At 41.7% G+C, this 25106-nt stretch overlaps 1 protein-coding gene across 1 annotated transcript; it reads left to right on the top strand.

The window, feature by feature from the left end:
- Positions 1-8478: 8478 nt before the first annotated feature.
- On the top strand, positions 8479-12157 carry CLDN5 (claudin 5). Its single transcript, XM_085592719.1, has one exon. It carries the CDS (start codon positions 8602-8604, stop codon positions 9250-9252), a length of 651 nt encoding a protein of 216 aa, XP_085448845.1. The 5' UTR covers positions 8479-8601; the 3' UTR covers positions 9253-12157.
- The last annotated feature ends 12949 nt before the right edge of the window (positions 12158-25106 follow it).

Below are 25106 nucleotides of genomic sequence, written 5' to 3'. Positions count from 1 at the left end.
ACACATGAAGCAAATTCCTCTCCCGAACATTGTACAAAAAAAACCCGGTGCTTGTTTTACTCACACTGTTCTCTGCTGTCACGGCTTTCCCTCTGGTTCTGTCACCGCTGAAGGGCCGAGTGGGACTCTCCTGCGAGTTCTCTGCGGTGCCAGGGATTCCAGCAGGCAAACCTGGAGTGTCAGTGATACCCCAGTTAGACTGCAGACACAGATCACTTTCTCATGGGGACACCGTGTTACATAGCCCAAACTCTAAATTCAACACCGTCAAAACTAAAACACATATTAGCAGAAGTACCAGAAAGGCTTTTCCCAATCTTCCAGCTGCAAGAACTGTCTTCAGGAAAGCTCCTGGACATCTATCCACATATTTTGAGAGGGCAGGTTGTGTGTATGACCTAGCAACAAATCTTTGACTAAATATCCTGAATACCAAGAAACACATTTCTGTTATGTCTGTATTCCCATCCATTAAGTGAACAGGGTTCCAGCTCACAACAGGAAAATGTGGAAGTGAAACAAATGTTGCTGAAGGCACACTGGCATTATTTGCAATTCACATTGTGCTCATATTATCAACTGAGCATTGATGGGATCTGGGTACGAACAGGATAAAAGCCAGTGAAAGCGCAATAAAATTCCATTTCCTAGGACAAAATGTAATGTTATAACTTAAAGTTCTGATTCACACTTCCTTCCTGGAGGTGTTAAAAGATGGCATTTCAGTCTTCCTTCAAAATTAAGGTTTTATTTTTAATTATTCCATGGATTTCCATATAGGTGTTTCGTACTATCACCAGAGAAACATCTGTGGCAGTTTTTCTTTCACTCAATTAGAGCGCTGTGATAGACATAAGATTTTGCACACATGCACTGCTCTACAAGCAACTGCTTAGTATTTGAAGAAATTATAAGAAATTGGCACAGACAATGCCAAACTACAGACATCAACACAGAGATGGGTGGAAGTTAGTGTTTTCCCATGACTGTCACTCCTTTCCTTTGGTAGGACTTAGTGCAAGGGGTGAAAGAGTCTCCAGAAATTTCAAATCCTTTCCTATTGATGCAATAATTTTCCCAAGTCATGGCTGAACCAGATCACTGACCAATTGCCACACAAAATGTTCAGGGAAGCCACAACCCTTCCAAAGAAGTCCCACTGGCCAGAAAGTGATGTAAGGAAGGGCACTCGGGGTAAGAGCAGAGGTCAGTCCCAGCCAGAGCCCTGCCTCTGCAGTGCCCAGGAGCAGATGCTTAGGAAAAGATAAAAGTAGCACCATGCCTGTGTATCCTCCCAGATCCCAGCAATCTGGAGCTCAGCAGCTTCCTGAGCCAGAAGTTTTATCTTAATAGTTCTCTCTTCCATGAATTTTTCTTCTTGCTTTTTGAACTCATCCCAACTTCTGTTATTAAAGAGCGTCCTGTGACAATGAGTGTTCCAGTGCATTATTCACTTGATGAAAATGTACTTTTGTTACCTTTGAAACATGTTATGAGACTCATTATGAAACTGCAGTTCACAGGAATGCCAGGCAACAGAACTGGAATTGATTGGGGTGCTTGACTGAGAAATGCTGCACTGCAGACACCTACAGCAAATGCAGCCCCCCCAAACACATGCTGCATGGTTTTTATTTCTCACACCAATATTAGCAGAGGTGCAAACAGAAGAAGTGCTTGTACTGAAGAACACTGGTTAAATAGTGTAGAAATGCTCATGCTGTGAACAGCAGTCTGACTGTGACTCATTCATTCCCAGCATAATTATTTTTTCAATAATTTCGTTTCATTTTTCCCTTGGAAGTTCTGATGCCTTTTCTTAAAGTTCCTGACACATCAGGGTTTACATTATCAAAAGCACAAAAGTGCTTCCTTGAATTCAAATCTTAACTTTGTGTAGTCACATCTTAGTAAGTCAGAAATAACTCATACATTCAGCAAAAGACATTACGTGTCTTTTGTTCCAGTTCTCTTCCAGAGAAGATGATGATACTGATATTATAAAATAAATACAGCCATAAACTGAAACCTAATTTGAGTTTTAATAGATAAACCAACTGCATTCCTTGGCATTACTTTCCTTAAGATATGCTGGTTAAAACTGTTTTTATTTTTCAGTTGTGAGATCCCTTTTAACTCAATTTTCTTCCAGTGCAGTCTTTTTCCTCACATAGACGGATTAGGTTTGAGCCTAAAATTCTGTGTGATTGCTGTAATTAATGGCTGCACTATGAAAGCAATTCATGGAGATATTGACTCACTACTAGTAAGGCACTGAGCATCTTGAGCATTTGGGAGCATCATCACTCCCAGATCTCTCTGGAGATAAAATTGCCCAAGGGCTGATTAAACAACTTAATCATATACATAAATCCTTTTCATTTCCATAAGATTTCAGTGTTTGATTCAAAGTATTTGTGTATGCTTTGCCAAGTGACAGTACGTGGCTCCAGATCCAAACCTTTTAGAAATAAAGCTGCTGCACACTGTGGGTGACATGCTCTTTTAAAGGATTACCAGAGAAAAAAATACTTTGAATGTAGCTAGTGGAAATGTCAGATGAAGTAATTTAGATATTCCCTGGGTTAATTTCTAGGATTTGGATGTGCTGAAACAAAGAAATTTAAGGGTGAAGTTCCCACTGATTTGATCAAAATACTATTTGAGTAGGGTTTTATCTATGGAATCAGGAAGAGGGAGAACCATTCTAACTTCTCAAATTTCCTCATTTTTGCAGACATGCTGCATCAGGAATCAGAGATATCAGAGCAGTTAAAGCTGGTGTCACTGATGAGACCTGCAGCTCAGAGCTGGAGCCTGGGCAGGGTACAAACAGGAAGCCACTATCTGTGCATGTACCAGGATTTACAGATACAAGCTGCTTTACAAAAAAATCTGCAACAGATAAGTATTTTTCCTTGCTGCAAAAAAATGCCCAAGTCTCATTTTCAGTGACACAGTACAGGAAATGAAGATTATATTTGATTTATTGTAGTCTCAGAGAAACAGAATTGTTCCTTTTGCATTTACAAGCACATACAAGCCCTCCTTTTCATGATGCTACTTATGACAATGAAGAAGCAATAAGAAAAGCCTACAAATGTTCTCCAGTATAAGAGACATTTTGCATCTTTCCACCAGTAAGAGTCATCCTTTCCTCTTACTGGAAACAAAGTTCTCTTTTAAGAAGGAAGCCAGGATTGACCAAACAGATGTGTGTTATTCCCAAAAGCAGAGCTTGTCTGAGATGTGCAGGAGCTGCACTGCCGAGAAGAGATGTCCCAAACCTCCCACATCTTCTCAGCAATGCACATTTCTTTAGACATGAGATAAATATATTTCCCACCACTAACCCTGAATAGTTTTCAGTAACTTCATGGTCATGTCTTTACTAATTACTTTCAACATCTGCAATGTGTATTTAAAACACTAGCATTTGTCCTTGCTGACGCTGCTCTTTACAAACTGACATCTCATGTGATTTCCCAAGAATTACATGGGAAAGAGATCTACCAGGATCCTGGTACACCACAATCTGTGGAAGGAGGCTAACTCTGGAAGAGGACAAAATTAAACTATAGTTGTCCTGAAGGAAATATGATGTAGAATGGACCATTAGGCATGAAACAATGTGTATTTCCTATAGTTTCACCCCCCATCCTGCCTATCCAAGCTTTAATATGTTATGTTCTCAAGATCTGCATAGCATTAAAGAGAAGTATTTGAAGTGGCATGGCCTAAGCACATATTCAGTGTGATCTTCTGATAAGTAGGATGATCAAACTCATCTACATGACATTCTAAACTTTGGGAAAGGGCCTTCATTGCCCATATTAACTGCCCTGGAACACCATTAACACGGGTTTATGGCTGTCTATGGCACAGTGTTCTCTGCAAAGCTGAATCCAGAAAATGAAATGCTGAAGTGTTTGGGTGCACAGCAGGTCACCAGTGCAGCCCAGCTGGTCCTGCCTGTGGTGACTGGAAATGTTCTCAGCAGGGCATGCTTTAACAGAGAGACAGGAAGATCAATTCCAACCCTGGGAAGTTTCAAGTGCTGCTTCAGAAGTTTGTGTGCAAAGAAATTCAAGAGGGAGGATGTGGAACTTAGTTCTAATGATGGTTTACCTCTCTTGTTCTTCTTATTCAGGGAGGAAAGGGCCTGTAACATTGTCTCAGTATTCCCACCTTGTGTAGTTCTGGCTGCACCCAGGCAGAGTGTGTGTGTGTAAAGAGTAGAGACTGATACAGGGCTAAGGCCACTGTGTCTGAAAAGGGATCTGCAGCAGCAAATCTATGAAGCCTGGAAGCACATTTATAACTTCTTTCAGTGTTTTTCCAGCTACATATATCCGTTTCCTTCCTTTCTTTTACCTGAATCTAGTCACGTCATCACTGAGAGGAAACAGGGAATCAATACATTTCTCAATCCTGAGGGGCAGCAGCAGCACTTGCACAAAAAAAAAAGTGTACAAGTGCTGATGATTCTACATCATTAGCACCAGTCACTGAGAACACTACATCTCCTTCCAAAATTCTGGTCTGGTTTTGTCTTTGCTCAAAAGATGATCTAAGAGAAGAAGAGACAATTTTGTGTTAACCACTTCAGCTTGTTTCCAAAATAAATGATTGTGAAATAAATCCTATGGTGAAATTGAGCACTTTCATTTTGTAATAACCTGCTCATTTGACAAGAACTCATTTCCTATGTGCCAGTCTTCTGATGTGCCACACTGAAGACACGTTGGCACTGCTGACACACAAGAACTTCCTGAAACCCTATCCTAGTATAGAATCTTCTGGTTGGGAAAATAATTGCATTTTAAAGGAAAATTCAGAAAGAAATAATCTTCTCTGAGAAATCTCAGACTTTCTAAATAAAGAACAGCCTTTGCCTAACCCCTCTGTGTTTGTAAATCTCCCTGCCTTTATTTCAGCACTAATTAAAATACAAAATATGGCACAAGATCTATCTCTAATAAGATTCCTAATTCTTCACCTTTGCTTATGTCTGATCCAAAAGTTATGGTAAGCTGTCTCAAGATCTTTGAGCTTTTAATTAATCTTTTGACTCATACTCCATCTTATTAACACAAACAATACAAGGTTTGTGCAGAAGATTGATCCCAAATGTAATTTTCCCCTCTGTCTTCCAGATGCTTAATATTTTAGGGATTAGAAAGGGCAGAAGCATTTAGGTAAGGGACACTCCACAAATTGTAAACCAAGTGTGCTCTGCACAATACATTTCAGATCCCCAAAGGCAAATCTATCCAAACATTGCTGGTGGGAGGCCTTGGGGCCGAGCAAAGCCCTGGCAAGGCTGGAGGGCTGGGCACAGCAGGTCTGTGCCATGGGGCAGGGTTCATGCAGCAGGACAAGCAATGCTGGTGAGAGCCTGGACCCCCCATTAGCAGCTCTCCCAGTAACTCCGTGCCTGGTGTTTGTCCTGATTATCAGGAAAGGAGCAAAAACACAATCACCTCTAATCCCAGAGCCCCTCTTGCTATAGTATGGCTCCTGTGCAATTGTTCTCAGCTTGAATACCACTTCCGCCCATTTTCACAGGCTGTAAAGCCCCCCTATGTATCCCCTTAGAATAATTTAATTAATACATAGCTGAAGCAGAAATAGATGTAATGACAGGAATGGTCATTTGTTAAAGAGCTACTTTGCTGTAAGAGCATTGTGCCTTTCAGTTTAAAGGAATCCAGACTTTTCCAGCAAGGGTTTAACTTACAAGGAGAGATTATCTTTACTTAACACCCCAAATAAAACATCATGCTGATTTGTATTTCCTTTTCATTTCTGGGAGTTTAATTTACAGTGGTTTGACATTAACACCATCAGAAACCACAACATGCTGAAGTTGATGGTGTCCTCAGGCCACCCAGCAGCTGTGTCAGTCAAGGTAGCAGGAAGTCAGGTAAGCAAACCTGTGAGCACCTTGCACCAGTGGTCTCATTAGAGGTAGTCTGTGCAACAAACTTTTAAGATCAAGTAATAAATTAATTAAAAATGGAGGTTGTTGCCAGTAACCAGGATAAAAGCTAATATCTGGGGTAATGAAAAGAAACAGACAAAAGTGAAATACCAGGAATGGAAATGTCTCTAAGCAGAAAGGTTCTGTTGCCCTGTGATTATTAAGCATGTATTTCCCCAGAGAAATAATTGCCTTGGATTAAGTGATTTGTAGGACTCTGTTGCTGGGTTACAGGTAGCGAAGGAAGGTGGAGTGAGGGTTGCAGAGGTAAAACAAGCCATGGGTTGCTTTCCCTTCTCAACCCAAAGACCCAGCAGCTGCACTGGCCCCATGAGTGCCTCCCAGCCAGCACAGGAGCACAACCAGGCTATGTATCAAAGGAAACTTGGAGTTCCGTGCTCCTGGGCAAGTGGCAAGGGTGGGGTTTTCCTGTGCTTATGGGCTAAGATAACTGGCATTTCTCCCCCCTTTCTTAATTGTTCTTCTGTGCTGTTTTCTATATAATCATTATTATCATCATAAATACAGATGCTATTCAGTTTCAGCCTGTGATCTGTGTTTCTTCCTGTTCACCTCTGAGATATCTCTGTCTCTGTGGATGGTTTTTTTGCACATTCTCTTCTCCCTGACACCAGGAACTCTTCTGAGTGATTATAAGCAGCCCCAGTTTGACAAACTGCACAGCCCCAGTCACACATTCCTCCTGGACTTGCACACTGGAATTTGCAGTTTTGAATAATTGAAGTAAACTGTATGTATTTTATATACAACTGGAAGAGGAGATAAATCCTCTGAGCTCTGTTTACTAGGCAGTCTTTGTTAGGAAGACATTTTCCATGCTAGAATTGTTTACAGCTCTTCAGGCAGAGATACTGAAAAGGCTGCAGTCATCATGTCAGCTTGTCCAACTCCATGACAGTCTGCAAGCTCCTGATATTCTTGTGTTTCTTTTTTTGGGAGTCCTGGGGCTATTTGGGTATCTTGTGGCTAAAGTTCATCTTCTGGTTGTTAAAAAAGGGAAGTGAAAGGCTTTATTCAGTGTGCTGTGACCTTGTTGTCATCCTTCTGTTACTACACTGAAGTCACTTGTCAGGATATGCGCAGGGCATTGCTGCTTGTTACTTCAGCAGTCTCATCCTCAGCTGTCAATCCATGTGATTCCTTTAACCTTTGCTTATTCTTTCTTCAGCTGCTTCTGCTTCACATGTGCACTTTTCCATTCATGCTGCATTCATCTCAGTCTTAAGATTTGGATCACAAACATCTGCATGCCACAATACATGCTGTGCATTTTTGTACAACGGAGAAGAACACTTATCCAGGGGCAGGAAATGTGTTCTTTTCAACTCTGCAATCTCCTCTACACTGGAAGGACACTTTGGTCTAACTGAAACTAAATCTAGTCAAATCAATTCAAAAATCACTGTGAATACAACTTTCAATTTTGTCTAAACCTATTGCAATCAAAACAAGCCTTTCTCAAGACACCCAGTGCAAAGCCACTGGGACACAGCTCCTTGTGAGTGCTGTGAGGCAGCTGATGAGTCTGTCCTCTTTCTCCAGCTGCAGTAACTGCAGCATTCACACCACAAACACTCCCTGCATCTGCCAGCCTTGGGGGACTGAGACCTGCTGCTGGCTGCAGAGGCTGAACCAAGACTACTTTGCAAGAACAATCCAGGACAGCAATGGTCCATGAAGAGACTGGAGGAATTACAATGTCTTCCCAGCCTGAGGATAAAACCTCTTGTAAATACAGCAGTTTTGACATGGGCCTTAACTCCTTGACATACCATAAAGATTCAAAATGCACTCGAACAATTAAAACAGTAAAGTTTGGAATGTTTGTGAAAACATGTTTAAATTGTATGCCTTGTTCTTGGCTCCAGAATTAGAGCAAACAGAGTTTCACGTCTGGTGTAAGCTAAGAGTAGTTATTCTTCCCAGACCTATCTAAGAATCTGTCTACTGGTATTGGCAGGTGACATGCAGATCCCATATCCAAAGCTCTTCTATTTTCTGGGTGGTTCCTAAGCGTTTGATGCTGATTTTTTAACATTTTCCTGACAATGTGCAGTTGAGAGCTGTTTCTGTCCATAAGTGCTTAGTCTTCTGAAAAATTATCAATTAGACTCTGGGAACCAGGACTTTCACACTGCTGGGTGCTGTATTGGCAAGACCTCTCTGAAGGTCTGGCTGCGGACTTTATCAGTAAATAGGAAATACACAGATAACGGCACTAAAAGGAATTTGAGCAGCCGAAATCCGAGACGAGATGCCTCCCGCCCCACGCTTCACTGAGAACTGGCAGCGTCCCTGCGAACTCCTCCCGGAGCAGGGCGCCGCGGAGAGCAGAGCGAAGTTTCCCGGCTCAGGTGGGACCCCCCGAGCAGGAGGGAGGGTCGGACACCCGGCCCCGGCCCGCGGCGGGCGGTGCTGCTGCCCGGCAGGGCCGGGCCAGGCGGGACGGGGGCGGAGGGCGGGCGCCCCGCGGCTCCTCATATAGCACTGCCCGCGGCCGCGGCGCTCAGAGCCGGCTCGGCAGCCGCCCGGGGCAGCGGAGCAGACCCGCCGCGCCTTCTTTCCTGCGGAGCCCGTGGGACAGCGGTGGCAGCAGCATGACTTCGGCGGCGGTGGAAATTTTGGGTCTGGGACTGGGTATCCTGGGCTGGGTGGGGGTGATCCTGGCCTGCGGGTTGCCTATGTGGCAGGTGTCGGCCTTCATCGAGGCGAACATCGTGGTGGCGCAGACCATCTGGGAAGGGCTGTGGATGAACTGCGTGGTGCAGAGCACGGGGCAGATGCAGTGCAAGGTTTACGACTCCATCCTGGCGCTGCCGCCCGAGGTGCAGGCGGGCCGGGCGCTCACCGTCATCGTGGCACTGCTGGGGCTGGTGGCGCTGATGGTGACCGTGGTGGGCGCGCAGTGTACCAACTGCGTCCGGCCCGGCAAGATGAAGTCCCGCATCGTGATCGCCGGCGGGGCTATCTACATCCTCTGCGGGGTCCTGGTCCTCATCCCGCTCTGCTGGTTCGCCAACATCGTCATCAGCGACTTCTACGACCCCACCGTGCCGTCGTCCCAGAAGCGGGAGATGGGGGCCGCGCTCTACATCGGCTGGGCCGCCACGGCCCTGCTGCTCTTCGGGGGCTGCCTCATCTGCTGCTGCTCCTGCTCCCAGCGCGACGAGACCTCCTTCCCCGTCAAGTACTCGGCGCCGCGGCGGCCCACGTCCAACGGCGAGTACGACAAGAAGAACTACGTCTGAGCGGGGCTGACCCGCTCCGCGGCCCCGCGGGGCACGGACAGACGGCTGCGGGCCGGGAGCGTCTGCGGGGAGCTCCAGCGCTCCCCTGCCTGGAGGCTTTTCTTAACGGGGACCCCCGTGAAGCGGCGGCCCTAGGCAGGGCAGCGCCCCGCTGCCCTCCAGCCCGGCTCCCCGGCGGGTCCGGCCGCTCCGCTGCGGGCAGCGCCGCGCTCGGCGCCGCCGGCTCCCGGTACTGACCGACCGCGCTGCCGGCCGAGCAAAGCGTTCCGCGGCCGCCCAGAAGAGGCGAGCCAGCGTCTGGGGGAACCGAGGAGCTCCGGCGAGTCACGGCGGCGTTTACCGGGACGCCCCGTCCGGGCTTCGCCGCCGCCGCCTGCCCGCCCGGCGTTCCCGGGGCTCCCGTGAGTACTTTGCCGCCCGCTGTCGCCGGTGCCTCGGGGCAGCGCCTGGCTGCTGGGACCGGGCGTCGTGTGCGCACCGGAGCCGAGGAGCAGCTTCTCTCTGCCAAAAGCCTCCATCTGGCAATTCCCGCTCGGACTGATAAGGGGGGGTTTGATCTATTTGGGCAATTAAAATAGGGATCCTGTCCAAAGCGTGACACTAACCTTGGTCCTTAATCCCACAAGCAGTAACTCTTTGGAGAAAGCTATTTGACTTTCTTCAGTTGTTTCAGTGAAGTGTATTGGTCTGCGTGTATTTGAAACCTCGAAAGAGATTTCAGGCAGTTGCTGTTCTTTAGTGGAGTACAAATCAGATAACAGTAGGTTGTCTCCTGAGGTTCTTCATCTCTTCTTCAGTTTATGCTCTGTTTTTACTTGAATGTGAACTCATTGCCAGAATTATTCAAGGACTAGATTAAGAAATCTAGATCACTGTATGTCCTGGCTCCAGCAGGGCCTCTGTTCCTCTCATCCGCACTACAGGCGACTGGAAACATAAAAATTGCCCCAGATACTGATGGTTGGGGGGAATGATGTCTTTGTGGCCTTCTTGCCAAGCTCTGCATGCTGCCAGTTTTGAATGAGTGTTCAAATGGATGTGCACTTGGTTGGCTCCCCACCATGGTTTTGTTAACACGTGCTTTCCTTCATTTACCAAATCAAGCAAAAAATTGCTAGAAGAATTTTACCAAAAATATCTTGACTGAGAATTTACACAAGGTGATCAGTTGTGAAGTCATAACTCCCACAGCTCTCAGCTCCTCTGCATTGTCCTAGTAACACTGCAGACTGGAAGGAAGATGCTTTGGGTAACATAACTCTAATTTTCCTGAGGTCAACACCTAAGGTCAACTTTACCACAGTCTAAAATATTAGCTTACACTTTTTCATTCTACACTGCAGAGACAAACTTTATTAAGGGAGGGGCTTAAGGGGATGGGGTGATATTTCTCCAATCTAATTACTTGTAAATCCACACAGGATTATGCTACTGACTGTGGCAGCATCTGCATTGCCATAAGGAGATTTCTGCCAAGAGTTAGGGAGGAAATGTGCTGTTTATACTCCTCAGAGATCAACCCTACAACCTCATAGGTCCTCACAAGCATGTAGCGATACAGTGCACACCTGACCTGATCATTAACTCTTACAGCTTTCTGGTATCACCAAACTTATTTACAAACCATAACTGTAGGTCTGACAGATTTACATTGACTCTGTTCTTGCCTTGCTTAGCAAACTTAAAACCCTGGAGGTATCAGCAATTCATAAACTGGAATGAGGGACTAAAGCCTTGCCCCTGCAATTTTTGATGTTGAATATTGAACACGATTTACCCTTTTGAAGATAACTGCTTTTGTTTTTTTAAACACATAAACAGCAGGGTCTGAGCTCATCAGAGAATATAAAAGCAGAGCAATATGTCTACAACTACTTCTGCTCTATAAAGAGGTGCAATTCTAATACTGTCTCCATTTAAATAAAAGCTGTAATATTGTTTTTATGATGTGATATGTAGTTTTGGTACAAGAGTGAAATATTCTGTATTTCATCATTGCAAATTTTTAAAAACAGTGTAACCTTGTAAACTGTAAATGTATTTAAATGCATATATTTTGCAAGAAATCTACCAAAGTTGGCTTGTTATATGGTTTGGTGCCTTTATTTCATGACTACTTTATTTTAAATTGTAACATCCAACTCTATTTGTCACTCACCCTCACTCAGCTGTCTGTTGTCTAGCAAATGAGTCCACAAATATTAGCCCAAATCCTGGACCTCACTCTCTTTAGTCTCAAGTTAAAGAACTAAACCCCACTGACAAAAATGTCTGCATGTCTCTGAACACTAGATCCTTCAGAAGTGCTGCAGAATTTGAGGTCTGACCAAAAGATGAAATACTTCTGGGCAATGGATCACTAGCATTTCAAATGAAAACTGGTGTCTTTGGGAGAGGGAGGGGCAACCCATGCCTTAGAAGGGAATTTTAACAAGCCAAATTTCTTGTATTGAGGCAGGGCTGGATCCTCTTATAACCAAAATCTGAAAAAATTACACAGAAAGATCTCTTGGAAGAAGCCAGTGCTAACTGTGCATGTGCTACTAAACACAGCATCATCCTCCCAAAACCATAACTTGTGGATGAGTGGGGTTCATTTAAAAAAATATTTATATATTTAATCTCTTCCTTCAGTATCCTTAGTTGTTGCTGTGCTTTAAAAGATAACCTGAGAGAATGCTGTTACTGATGTCACTGGCTTCAGGGTAAAAGTCTAAGTTGGTTTCTGCTATGATTTGTTTTCTAAGAACAAAGTTCTAGTCCTGAACTTAAAACCTTGGAAGTGCTCAGGATCAGGCCTGAACCTCATCCCAATGAAAAGATAAATCTACAGCACTTGTTTACTATTTTTATTTTGTATTTATGATTTTGCATAAAAATAAAAACATGTAAACCAATCCCTGAACAGGGTCACTGTGTTTTGTGAAAGCCACTGGATTGTTTGGGCTCAGGAAGGTGGGGTGTGATATTGGTGCCCAGAGGGAAATTACCTGGGCTACCTTTGGGGAGGAGAGCTGGGTCACCTCTGTGGAAGAAGGAAGGGCTGCTCCCTTGCAGAGCAGAGCAGGCAGCATCTCAGCTCTCCACTGAAGCCTCAGACAAAGGAGAGCAAGTAGCAGCAGCTGGTCTTGTGATGTGAGCACATTAGGAAGTGGAGTGTGTGCCCCAGCTATTTTGGGAACAGCTCTAAGCATGAAGCTTTTAAAGCTTTTAATTTCTACACGTTTAAACTAAAAGGGAAAAAATCCTGCTGCTTGGATCAGTCCCAGCCTGACTTGATACCCTAATTCTTTCTGCCAACCATTTCTTTTTTTTTTTTCAAAAGTGCATTCAAGCTGGGGAAAAACATTTTCACAGATGCAGCAGAACAGAATGTAAGAAAAAAAAACCCCTAAAACCAATAAAGATGGGTAAACTAAACTACACAGACTAATTGCTAGTGGAGAAGTTTACCTAAGTTATATGACTGCCAGGGAGTACATTTAATATTTTGCAGATTTTTTTGCAACATTTTCAAGGTTTGCTCTAACAAACTGTTGCTTTAAAAATGGAGAAAAAACATCTTCAAAGCCTTCATTTTGCAGCATACTTGCCAGCTCGGTTGAGATTAACAAAAGCTTCTTGCCACCCTCCCATTGCTATGCACATGCTGAGCTGGAAAAAGGGTGTCTGTCGGCTTGGCCTTTGTCCTGCTAAACGAACCATTTCATAGTTATGAATTTGAAAGTAACCTGCAGTTCATACCCTGCAAATCTGGTTAGATCCTGTCTGTGCAAAGAAGGGAAATGCACCAGGCAGAGGGAAAAGGAAGCTCAATCAGTCACGTTTGCTGCAGGATGTTTAAGGAAATATTTCCTTTTCCTGTACAAAGATGTTTGTTGGGCATCTGCTCTCTGAAACATACAAAACATTTTACTCTTGAAGTGAGAAAGCAGTGTAACTTCATATTTTTTATTTAAAATCTATTCTCTGATCAAATATTATGCAAGGAACTTGTTCTTTTTCCTTGGCCATCGTTCAAACCCCAAAAGCAGGTCTCCTCCAACTCATCCATACATCTGTAATGCTAAAAGATAGTCCTGCCTATCAGGAGCCATATGCTACATGTAAGTGCCATATTCATACATATATTGAGCAATATATTAGGCCAGTATTCAGCATCAGATGGTACCCACAATGCATCCCTTTTTGTGTGTGCACTGAAGAAGAAAATAATTAATTAAGCACACATGTTTGAGGATTTTCTTTTGTAAGTCTGCTTAGTAGGACATAACAAATATTCCTGCTGTATTCGATTAATTGGGTGAGAGCAGGTGAATTCTTTTTTCAGGTTAAATACTGCATGTTTTACTAGTAGCCTGACTGTGATAAGACAAATCATTCCACAAGCAAAGCCTCAGGAGTTTGTTATATTTGTATTTTGGACATGACTGACTTCTATCATTTTTACTTTGATCAGACCTTTGTTTGTGTTTGTGTGTATCACTGCTCCAGACTGTTTCTTGCTGACTCTCTGCAGCAATAGGGTCTGTCTAGAAATCTCCTTCTTCTACCTACTACTGTCTTCAATTAGGAGAAAAGAACTTCAACTACTACATCACTGATAAAACCTCCCACAGCAACAGTGAAGGCTTTACAGTTGCTTGGATACACAAGACTTGCTTCACCTTTTTCCTAAGCATAGATTGAGACATCATGAATCAATTTAGCAGTGTCTTTTGTCTATGCCATTTTGGGATTTTGTTTACAACACTGAGATTCCTCCTCCTTCCAAAGCTCACCATGTGGATTCAACCCAAAATCAGACAGAGAAAGGTAAGGAGTAGTAGGACTCAGCATGGAAACACAAGTGTTGTGCTGAAGGCATCTCCCTGGGCTCGTGCCAGTCTTCTCATGCTTGGGCCCAGCTGCTCCCTGGCCACTCTTTTACTGCCCTGAGGGAGAGCTCTGCCTCTCTGAAACCCCATCTATGGTTTGGGTTGCTGGTCGCTGTACCCAAGTAAGCTCAGGATAAGGGGGGATCAAATCACACAAACTTTACCACTTAAAACGTGAAAATACTTATCAGCATCAGAGTCTGCTTTAAAAGTGATACAGGAAGATGAATGTATCAATGAGTCTGGATGTCTACCATCCTGACAAGAATTAACTGGTGTGTTAACTGAACTGCTGGTTTTAGCTTTTTGATTTGAGAACAATAGACTCATACAGCATGGGGTACTGTACATACAGAACTGATAAAAGCAAAAGAAGAATGAGCCTTGAGACTACTACCCAGCTGTTTTGGTCTCGGGCTACAAAAGGAAAATAAAAAGGGAAACACCTCACTCCACAAGCCACAGCCTTTTCAACAAGACACACAAATCTCATTACATTAATAATGGAGAGTAAACAACAAGACCACCACCAATACCCAGTACAGAAGGACTTTGACCATCTAGAAAATCAGTCAGAAAATAAAATAAGCTGCATCTTTTCCTCTGATCCTCATTAGAGCATCTTGAATGGCAAAAGCTACTCACATTGACTAAAGCCCTGGCAGCAGCTGGCAGGGTATTCATAGAAGGTACAAGGTGCTCCTGAAGCCCAGTTGATGTGACATCCACACAAGTTACTCCTTCTTTTGGAAAAAATAGCCTTAGTTCAGGCCTGATGAAGTGCCTCAGTGCTATTATGTACAGCAATAGCAGTCTATCCTTTCCTTACTACACCTCAGCTCCAAATCCAGGGATGTTCCCTTCTGATGGATCCTCTAGGCTGCACCAGCCAGGCATGGTTTGCATGGCCCAGGGAGGTGCTCTGGTGTACACAAACAAAACAGACGAGATTAAGACTGTTTGTGTTTATTTACAGTGGAGAACAAAAGTAAATGTTTAAAATAGCTAATTTTTCCAGGCAAAACACCAGATAACCCTCTCAAAATTACTCTGATCCAGTGAGCAAGCTGTGAATTCTGTGCCAGTTGTATGATCCTGTGCATCTCTCATTGCTGTCTGTGTCCTGCAAGGAGCTAAGTTACACAGGTGCATATTTTAGGTCTTTAGCACCAGCTGTGCCAGCTGTGGAATATTTTGGGTTTTTTTAAGATAAGCAGAAGATTTTTATGTGTTGAAAAAATGCAGTAAAAGCTAGGAGATGCACAAAATCAGATCCCACAACAACTATTATAATCTGATAGCAAAAATAGTTTGCAATGTTAAATGCATGTTGGGTTTTAGCTGTGTATGTTCCTAAAGTTTCAATGAAGCAGGTTAGCTGACAGAGCTCTGAGTGACATTCCTCCTGATTCCATGCCAGGTACTCTGACAATTAATCTAACCATATGTGGGTACCTCTGGGCTCTGTTCCCACTCTCAAATTCTGAGCTGAATTGATTCCCCTCTATTACACTCATACATAACTCATTAGCATTAACTGTGTTTGTTATCAGAATACTTCCACAAAAGGTTAAACCTTAAGAGAATTTAGGCTTGGGCACAAAAGATCACTCAGGAAAGAAAAATAGTCACTTCTTGACAAGAACATATGTGAAATCTCAAAACGGTAGGATTCAGTTTCAATATACCTTCACATATTTGAAGAATTGGGACAAAAAACAACAATCACCAGTTCTTATCAGCTCAAACAAGTGCCTAGCACGGCAGAATTCTTGCACTATGTATATTTTTAGATTACTCTTCCAGTTATAATGTTCTGTCCTTATTGTATATCTTTTGTTAGAATTAGGATATCTGCTGCAGCAGCCTGGATAACCTTTAGCCTAAGCTACAAAACCTTTAACAGTTTCCAATTATAACAGCAATCTTTCATTCTATAATACAAATAAACCCAAGTGTTATCTCAACACAGAAGACTCACATGAATACCCAATGACTACAGAATGATTTCACCATTTTTCCCTCTATAATTTCCTGCTATTATTTCATTAGAAGTGACTGCCAAGATCCAAGCAACATAATACATTTCACTGTTTACATCTACTTTATTTTTGTTATACTGTTGACATTTCAAAATGTTGATATGCAAGGCAAGTTTTAAAAATTTAACATCTACTTGAATTCCATAATGTTCTTGGGCCCTTAAATTATTTTTAGGCTGTCCCAAAGTTTTCTCCTGATTTTCTTGTCTGATCAGTTGTGAATATCTCTGCACCCAAATACCTGTCAATTTTATAAAATCTTAACTCCCACAGCTTGTGCAATGGAAGAGGAGTTTCCATTTTTCAGAAAGATATGACTTGGTAATATCCCTTTTCAGACATATGGAACTAGTTTTCCCATAAATATAATTTTTGTCTACTGTAACAATGTGGATTGGGCAGTAGTTTGAAGAGAGTTCCATTGGATGGGAATTCCATCAGGAAGAAACTAAACAAAGACATCTTTAAAGCAGTTATTCTGCAACTATAGATAGTGGATATTCCCAGAAGCCAATATCCTACTGAGACTCTAGGGGTAAAATGCTGTTGTTTGGATAATATTAAAAGAGACTTCTTTTCTACCTGGGGTTATTAATGACCACAACTATTTAAGACATCCATATCATCATTACAGTGTCCCTCCTAAGAGGAAAGCTATTATCCATGGCATCCTGCCCAGATTCCTGCTGAGCTGATTACATTCTTTAGAACCTGCACTTTTAGCTCATTACAGCAATCCTGACTTCATACCTGGATGTTGTATGGGCTCATTTCACACTCTGAATCCGTTACTGACATCTGTCCTAAAGGCTCATCATTGGTGGTGGGAATCCCTTTTTCTCCTGCCTCTCTCACAAGGCTGGAGATTTTTTTTCTTTCTGTCTGCAGAATGTATTCACAGCCTTGCAGAAATGGCCTCTGATTGCAGTGAACTCCACCGGTGTGTTGAAAACAAGCCCACTTCAAAGACAGGCTGGGAGGGGGCGTTAAATTTTAAGATCAAGTTTTTTCTCCTTAATAGAGTTACTGAAATCCGACTCATGTCACAATCAGAAACCGAGAATTTCAATTTTAACACCTGTTACTACACAGGAATTCAGACTGTGAAGGAAAAGGCAAACTGCAATCCTTTTCCTGAACCAAAGGGTCTTAGGTCTGTCCTGGCCTCATAACATGGGCAGGCAGGATGCAGGAGCTCTTAAACTGCTGTGAAACTTCACTTTGTGACCTTGCAAGGTCACAAATAGAAGGGTCTTACCTCAGAGGAAGAAAAAGGAAAGACATAATATTAGTGCTTTATAATGAGCAAAGTGGGGTAAGACCCCACTCTCCTGTAGGCACCAAATTGAGTATCTGAGGTGACACTGAAAGCACAGGTACTGCACACTGATAAAACAGTTTACAGGAATAAGAGCCTGGAAATGGAAATTAACATATCCAGGACAGAAGCAAAAACTAAAGATCTCAGTTAACTTGAAATGTAAACATAGGACTAAAATTAATTTTGTTTCAGATTGTATCCAAGTTGAAAGTACAATAGGAAAGGACTTTTATAACAGACTAGAAAATAAGACATATAACATCTGTGTAGGCAAGGTGGTGAATGCCCTGGACAGTGGGAGGGTTTAAAACTGATCTCAGCAATGTACAAGATTTTTTTGTTCTAAAAACAAATGAGAGAACTAATAATTTTAGTTCTAAAAACTAAAATGAGAGAACACTGGATAAAAACCAGCACAAGTGACTAAATATAAAGGCATGAGATGAGACTAAACACTGCTTAGCTAATAACTAATTAATCTGTCACAGTAATGTCCTTTTGCATCTCCCTGTCCATTTGTATAAGGTGCTCTCTAACCTCCATCCTGATGAAGGGAGAAGGTGAAGCAAAGAGGAAATACAAAGTTTAATGAAAGAAAAGATCACAAATATGTGCTGAATAACAAAAAAATGAGGAGTCATCACATATCTTTCCTAAGGGCTGTAATCAGAGAGGAGGAGAGGCAGCAGTGATTCTTGAATAGTTTCTGCCAGGTCAGTGCAGTACTCTTGGAGCCATACACTGCATTTGTATCTTTGAAAGGCTCAGAGAAGATACCCTTTCTGAAAGGAATAATTTATAGGTTATTTGGAGATAATGGAACAGATGAGTAAGCAGATATATACATACATGGAGACTTGTCAGAATGGGATACCAGCCCAGAACACAAACAATATCTACATTTACTGGCAAAAATTCCCCATGAGAATTGAGATAGTTGAGAGTTTATTAGACAATACGAGTTAAAATAAAAAGAAGACAAGTTAGTAAGACAACAAAGCTGGCTTTAACTACTAACCATTCCAAAAAGGTATATCTCTTTCAAACAGATCTTGTTGGCTCCTATCACTTATTTGAGATGAGGGTTTTCAGACTGGGTAGATGACCCCTGTGCAGCTGTGCTACATTTCATTCTCCTTTTTGTTGCACAGACAGTTTAGTGGGACACAGTCCTGTATCCTATTCCCTTTCCCTGAACCTTTCACTTAGCATTTCTAATAGTGCTGTGTAGTGCTGTCGTTTCAGGAAATGCCTGGCTGTATTCACTGCTAAATCAAGCAGGAGTCGTGCTGGCAATTCAAGGAACACCTCATCAGAGGGAAAAAAGCAATTGCTGCTGAGCTATTGTTTTCCATTTCATTTCACACACTCAAAGAGCTCTGGTGACCACCCAGTGGGTGCCCTGAAATACAGATTCCAAGACACCTTCCTGAGCTAGAAAGGCAAACCGGATTTACTGCTTACCCTCTATTGTTACTCAGTCTCTTTTCCTCTTACTTCTTTATTTTCTATTTTTGTACCTCACCCTGTCATTTTCAGTCCTTTTCAGGTCCCCTTCTCAGTTTTGTGTGCAGCAGTTGGAAAGCTCTGTCCCTTTGACACAGCTTTTCTAAGAGGATATTCTACAACAGGAGCCAGCAATTCAGTATGAGTCAGAAAAATGACTCAGAATTCAGTAGCTTTTGCAAGGAAAAAGTCTCATAAAAAGGATATGTTCATTAAGTTATTGTTTTAAATACTCTGTCCTTAACACTGGTATCAGCTAATCTATTTACATGGCTACACAGCAAGTGGAACCAGCTGAAACAACAATACTCTTCCCCTTCTTCATGTTCATGAAACAGCACACACTGGATTTGCAAAGCAGGTAACCAAATCCAACACCCATGTATGCTGTTTTTGTGGGTGTGAACAAACTGCAGCCCAATAACAGGATAAAGAAACCTAAACACTGGAGGGAGATCCAGTCCTTTGGTAGGAAGAATGGGAGGCAGTTTTGCTTAATGTTAGAGGCAGATTACACAGAGGCAGAAAAGTCTCATAAGGAGAGAAAAGAGGGCAGACAGAGAGGAAAAACTGCAGAATGGTTTGGCTTTTCCTTAGAATGTTTTAGGAGAACAGTATTTCCCTCCCTAGAACAGACATGTCTGGGAAATTCCACGAGTGCTTTACAACATGTGCATATAGGTCTTTAAAGGATAGTGCTTAATTTTTCAAAATGTAACTTTTACACAGTCCAGAAATGGTGCTGTTCTGATAGCACACACTTGCAGAGCCATTAAACCTGGAGGGTAATGAATGTTACTGACAAAAGCTATAAATAATGAAGAGCATACCAGGTTTTATATTTTTTAAGTAGAAAATATTTTCAGCAATGAAGATTTTGGGAAGTGAGAAAGTAAAGCTTGAGATGACAGACAACATCTTAAACTTCCCAAGGAAAACACCACAAACAGTGCTGGGTGGTAATCTGGTCCTGTAGTAGATTGACCTGAACTCTCAATTATAGACAAAATTTGATTTCTAGAAATCTGGATATATCTGAAAACTGGATATTGATTTAACCTAGTAAGCAATGACTGTGTAATTGAGGCAAGTATGGACAGTGTAAATTAAACACTAATCAAGCCCTGACTCTGTTCAGAAGGCAAATTATTTGAGCAGTGTGACACATACCAAATGGTACCATGAAACACCACAGTTCTCAGCTAAAGGATTAGGTTACAGAATTATATTACAGCACTAGTTCTGCAGCTGTTGATATCTTATTTCCATTGTAGGGCAACAGCTTTTCAAATTTGAGATCTCGTGAAAAAAGCCTCCAAGACAGTCTGCCCCATCACGAGTGATTAGCTGGACATAGCCAAAGACTCTTTTGAGTTTCACCACTGGAAAAGACCAGAACTGTTTGGAGAGGACCATTTAAAAAAAATAAATTAATTTATTAATTTTAACAGCTCCCATATGATGTAGCAAAGCTCTTCCCAGTTAAAAGAGACTTCCCTGAAGGTAGAACAGCAGCCTCAGGAAAAAAAAAATTTATAATGCTCTTTTGTTTTTTTTTTTAAAGTAATGTCATCCTGTACATAGGGATGGGGACATTTTGGCCAGTGCATGGTCTCAGATGAGGAACCAGGGCCCAAGAAAGTAGACCTCAGACCATGCTTGATCCAGGGCATGCTGTATTCTTGCTGTTTGAGTCCTGAATTACTCCACTGAAGACATCAGTTTTTAAAGAAAACACCATTTTACATGCCACCTCCTTCTAGACTAATGATCAAGTTAGACTTTCAGATCAGACAGTAGATCATTATTAATGGCATATTTATTTTGAGAGCCCCTTGGTGACTCCTTTCAGCAAATAAAAACATACTATAAAATGGCTGTCCCTGTGAATTGTTTCCAATTCAATGGCAGGTACCTCCGATTTTCCACTGACATGCTGCAAATGAATGATTAAATGAAAGTAAATTCCACTGAACTAAACAGTGGAAAGAGACACCAACACCAAAGGGACTGGAAACAGGCAAGATGCAGCAATGAGAAGAGGTGACTCTAAGTGCTATAAAAGACAGCACCCTTTTGTTGCAAGGGAGCATTATCTCTTTTGCAAGGGCCAGAAAGGAAACATCTAAATTAAAACTGGTTTTGAAAAGAAAACAAAGGACCCAGAATGTCATGCTACTTGTCTAACATGGGTAACCTAGTCATGAACATAAAGGAATACCCAGAGAAGTCATCTAAGCAAGTGGTAAAGAGAAGGATATTGTTGAACCAAGGATTTAAAAATTCCCCTGTTCTCTTAATAAAATAAAATGAGATCCAGCACTGGAAGGAACTATGTTGTGATACAGCTTGTGTATATTTTACCTTAGTTTAGTTCATGAGATAGGATTAGGTTTGCCCATAAATTCCTACAGGATTGGTCTTAATTCTGATTTAAGAATGACTTGTGAGCCATCAGCTCATTGAGAATAGCATGCATCAGCAACTCCACTAAATACTTGTTGTGATATCAAATCACCAGACAAATCTTTATCTCTGGTTATTGAGATTTTAGTGTATTGCCCAGATGCACACCATGGGAGCAGGCAGCAAGGCAAGGTAACATGTGCCAGGATAACAGCCCAGCAGGCACAGCTGCCTTGAAGGGGCACAGGAAGCCAAAATCGTTTTATAACACAGCAGCAGTGACTGGGAAACCCACATTGTCTGCTCTGTCAGACCCAGGGCTGGCATGGGTTTAGGGACCATGAAGTTAGGGATTTCTTGCCTATTTTCACCATGTTTGACCTTTGTGTTTCTTCTCTAATTCTGCCACTTTCAGAATGACAACAATCAAAACTCAAATGCTTTAAAAGAATGGCATCCAGTCTGAAATTAAAAGCTCCCACAAATTTCTTTCCCTAGTGAATGTTCTGCAATATTTCCTGCTAAGTGTGTGTTTATAACCAAAATGCTTGCACATAAAGGTGGCATTTTTGAGCTCCACCCTGGGCAGCATATTTTTCAGCTCTTGAATTTGTTCCAAGGGAACTTTTAGTACCACCTTGAAGCCAACAATGGTACACGAGTGCCAAGAGGGATTTCAATTTTTCCATTTAAAGAAACAAACATTTCACTGCTTTCTTTCCCTCAAGCCAGACTTACTCACAAAGGAAATTTCAGAGGAATGTTTTCAAGAATATTCATTCTATGAGGGAATCAAAACCAGTGATTGACAGATGTACACATAAAATCAACAAATAATGCTGTTTATTGCTGTGAGAACAGTCCTGGTGTTTTATGTTTTGATTCCTCCTCACTTGTGATTACATTTCCCTTTTAATAAGTACTGCTCTGTACTGCTCCCCTCTTTACAAGTTAGCACACCCTGAGAGGCCATTACAATACAACAAAACCAACTTCAAAGAACTCCTGTAGAAAAGAGACTGATTTTAAAACTTCCTCTTCTGTATTTTACAACTGGGGTACTCCAAACTAGTGATTAGAGTGATGTAAAGTTTTATTTCTCTTGTATTTCTGGACAGGTGAGCACTGAAGTGTTGTCCTGAAAACAGGAGTGGAAAAAGTGAAACCGAAGCATTAAAGACAGTCAAACATGACAATTCTGAGGTACTTCTGCCTGAGTTCTCTAGAGTGCATGGGATTAAACTAAACAATCAAACAGCTCCCCTGCAAACCATTCAGCACTTTGAGACTGCAATGGCTGTGTCAGATCCTTTCACATTTACAAGTGGTGGTTGCTGTCTACCAATATAAACTCAAATTGCTGATAGAGCAGCATTCTGAAATACCCGTGATTTATTGCTTCTGCCATAGAAGCAGAGCAATAGGCTCTAAGAGAGTAGTCACAGAGAAGAGTGGGAAGAAAGAACAGATACTGTAGCTAAATTTGATATGGCTCATGAACTAGAGCTCCTATTGATGTGGGACCAACTGTATTTTTATCTAATTACCAAAGCATAAAAGTCTGATGATAAACATACATACTCCTGTAGATAAAGGCAAAACCCCCTAATATCTCCCAATATTCAACTCAGGAATATTTTCTGTCCTTTATTATGAAAGGTTTTACAATAGCAAGTAAAAATAATGAATATTTGAAAATAATTTGCTTAGAAATAATTGTAGGGATTTTAACTTCCATTAATAAGAGCAACCAGGACTATTACACTGTTCCATAGGGTTGGGGTTTTTCATACAATATCTAGCTGCGCTGCAGATCTACTCACCACAAAATACTGCACAGGCTAGAATTTTGCAAGGATCTGGGAGGAAGTGGATGCAGACTCCCAGATAACCACTGACAGTGACCAAACACACAGAAACCACACCTGGCTCAGGATGGCCTTGAGCACAAGGACTGGGACAGCACTTGTTTGTCTCAAAGGAAGCATCGAATGCAACTGCTTTGTTTCTCTACCCTTCCCTAGCACCTGCTTCTGACATTAGAGAGGCAAGAACTGACCAAAGCCCACTGGCCTCCCCCTGTGGCTGTTATTGCCACAGTCAAACTGGCACAGGCTGCGGTTTTTCATTAAGGACGCTGTAACATTCCTTTTTTTTTTTTCTCTGAAAGAGAAATAGGAAAGGAGGTAAGAATTCTTATTCACTATTCAACTTTGATATTGATAAGTACAAGTCTACTAAGTCATCACAATTCTTCCATAGAAGGGGATTCACTTCAATTCCAATCAAATCACTTACTATCCAATTTCAATTATGTTTAAATGTATCACCCCATAAGAAAACCAGCCACGAATCACTGAGCAGGAATGGCATAAATCAGCTTGTTCAGCTGCTTCAGTACTTTGGTATTTAAGGATTTTCAACGTTTTATTTTGTTAAAGAAAAAGGAAAACATTTTAAAGGATTTGTTTCATACTGCTATTGTTCTCAGATTAGCAGCAGCAGAAATATTTCAAGAACTGATTAGGAGGCTGCTATTACAGTAAGCAAACACTGGAAGAGTTACTGCAGCTTCAATATAATCCTTAGGGAATGTTTCTATTTGCATTCAGACATGGCTAGGTGGATATATGACTGCACATTTAAGAGGCTAAGTTGATTTGTCAGTGTTCTATTTTAAAATTAGTCATTAGAGACGCAATTTCTTTTTGTGATAATCAATCAAAACCACAATCATCTCTTCAGGCAGAGATGTCAAGTGACCATTTTACCCAACCTACACAAATTTCAATGGGCCACTCAAACCACCAAGTTACTGCTGTTGAATGAAACTGCTCCACAATCTCCTCATACAATTATTCTCCTGGGAATCAGTTCAACAGCTGATAAATCCTAAAATTTGCAAAAGCATTCTGGGTACTTCCAGCAAATCTTGGGAAAAATTGAACCTTAAAAACCAGCAAAAACCAATCAACCAACAAAAAAAAAACCCAAAAAAAAAACGTAAAGGAGGGACAAGGAAATTTTATGTTTTATGTTACACACACTTGGTTGAAGAACCTGGCAGTAAAGCAATTACCAACATATCCTAGCAGAAAAACTCGCTCCCACTTCTCATCTTCCCAGTACAACAGAACATGCCGAAGTGAAAGGGTGCTTGTGCCTGAAAATTTGTCCATTTTTCAAAACATGACAGTCACCTAGTAAAAGAAGTCTTAAATATATGATAGGGCTGAACTAGTTAGTTATTAAATACTAAGGAAATGGCAGTGATTCTTTTGTGATAAATTTCCCACACTTATCTGATTTAATTCACTGAGCAGTTTGCAACTGAAAGACAAAGTGAAAATATTTAGAAGTGCTCTCTGCTGTCAAAGAGACTTGTACCATTTACGTATTAATTGGCCTGGCATTATTTTTTCAAAAGACAGCAGAAACTTCTGTGTTTCCATTTCCAGAGACCTAAAGCCCTGCAAGGTGGTTCAGAAAAGTGACAATTTCTGTATGCTGTGTAAAACCCAAAATGTGCTGGTAAGGTGCAATACAATATATTGCCAATTCTACCTAGGAAGCATGCAAAACCAAAAGGCAGCATTGCTTTATCTTAGGAAGCACAATTTTTTGGCCATCCCACCTTGGCACAGGGATTTTATTCAGATAAGATGACTACATATAAAATTGTTATTTAAAATCCAAACCAAC

This window comes from Lonchura striata, chromosome 15 (genome assembly GCF_050655825.1).
Source record: "Lonchura striata isolate lonStrDom1 chromosome 15, ASM5065582v1, whole genome shotgun sequence".
Classification (NCBI taxonomy): domain Eukaryota; kingdom Metazoa; phylum Chordata; class Aves; order Passeriformes; family Estrildidae; genus Lonchura; species Lonchura striata.
This window is presented reverse-complemented; position numbering and strand designations above follow the sequence as displayed.

Bases quoted from the DNA above. Each gene is read 5' to 3' on its own strand.
- CLDN5 (XM_085592719.1), top strand. From the start codon at position 8,602: ATGACTTCGGCGGCGGTGGAAATTTTGGGTCTGGGACTGGGTATCCTG.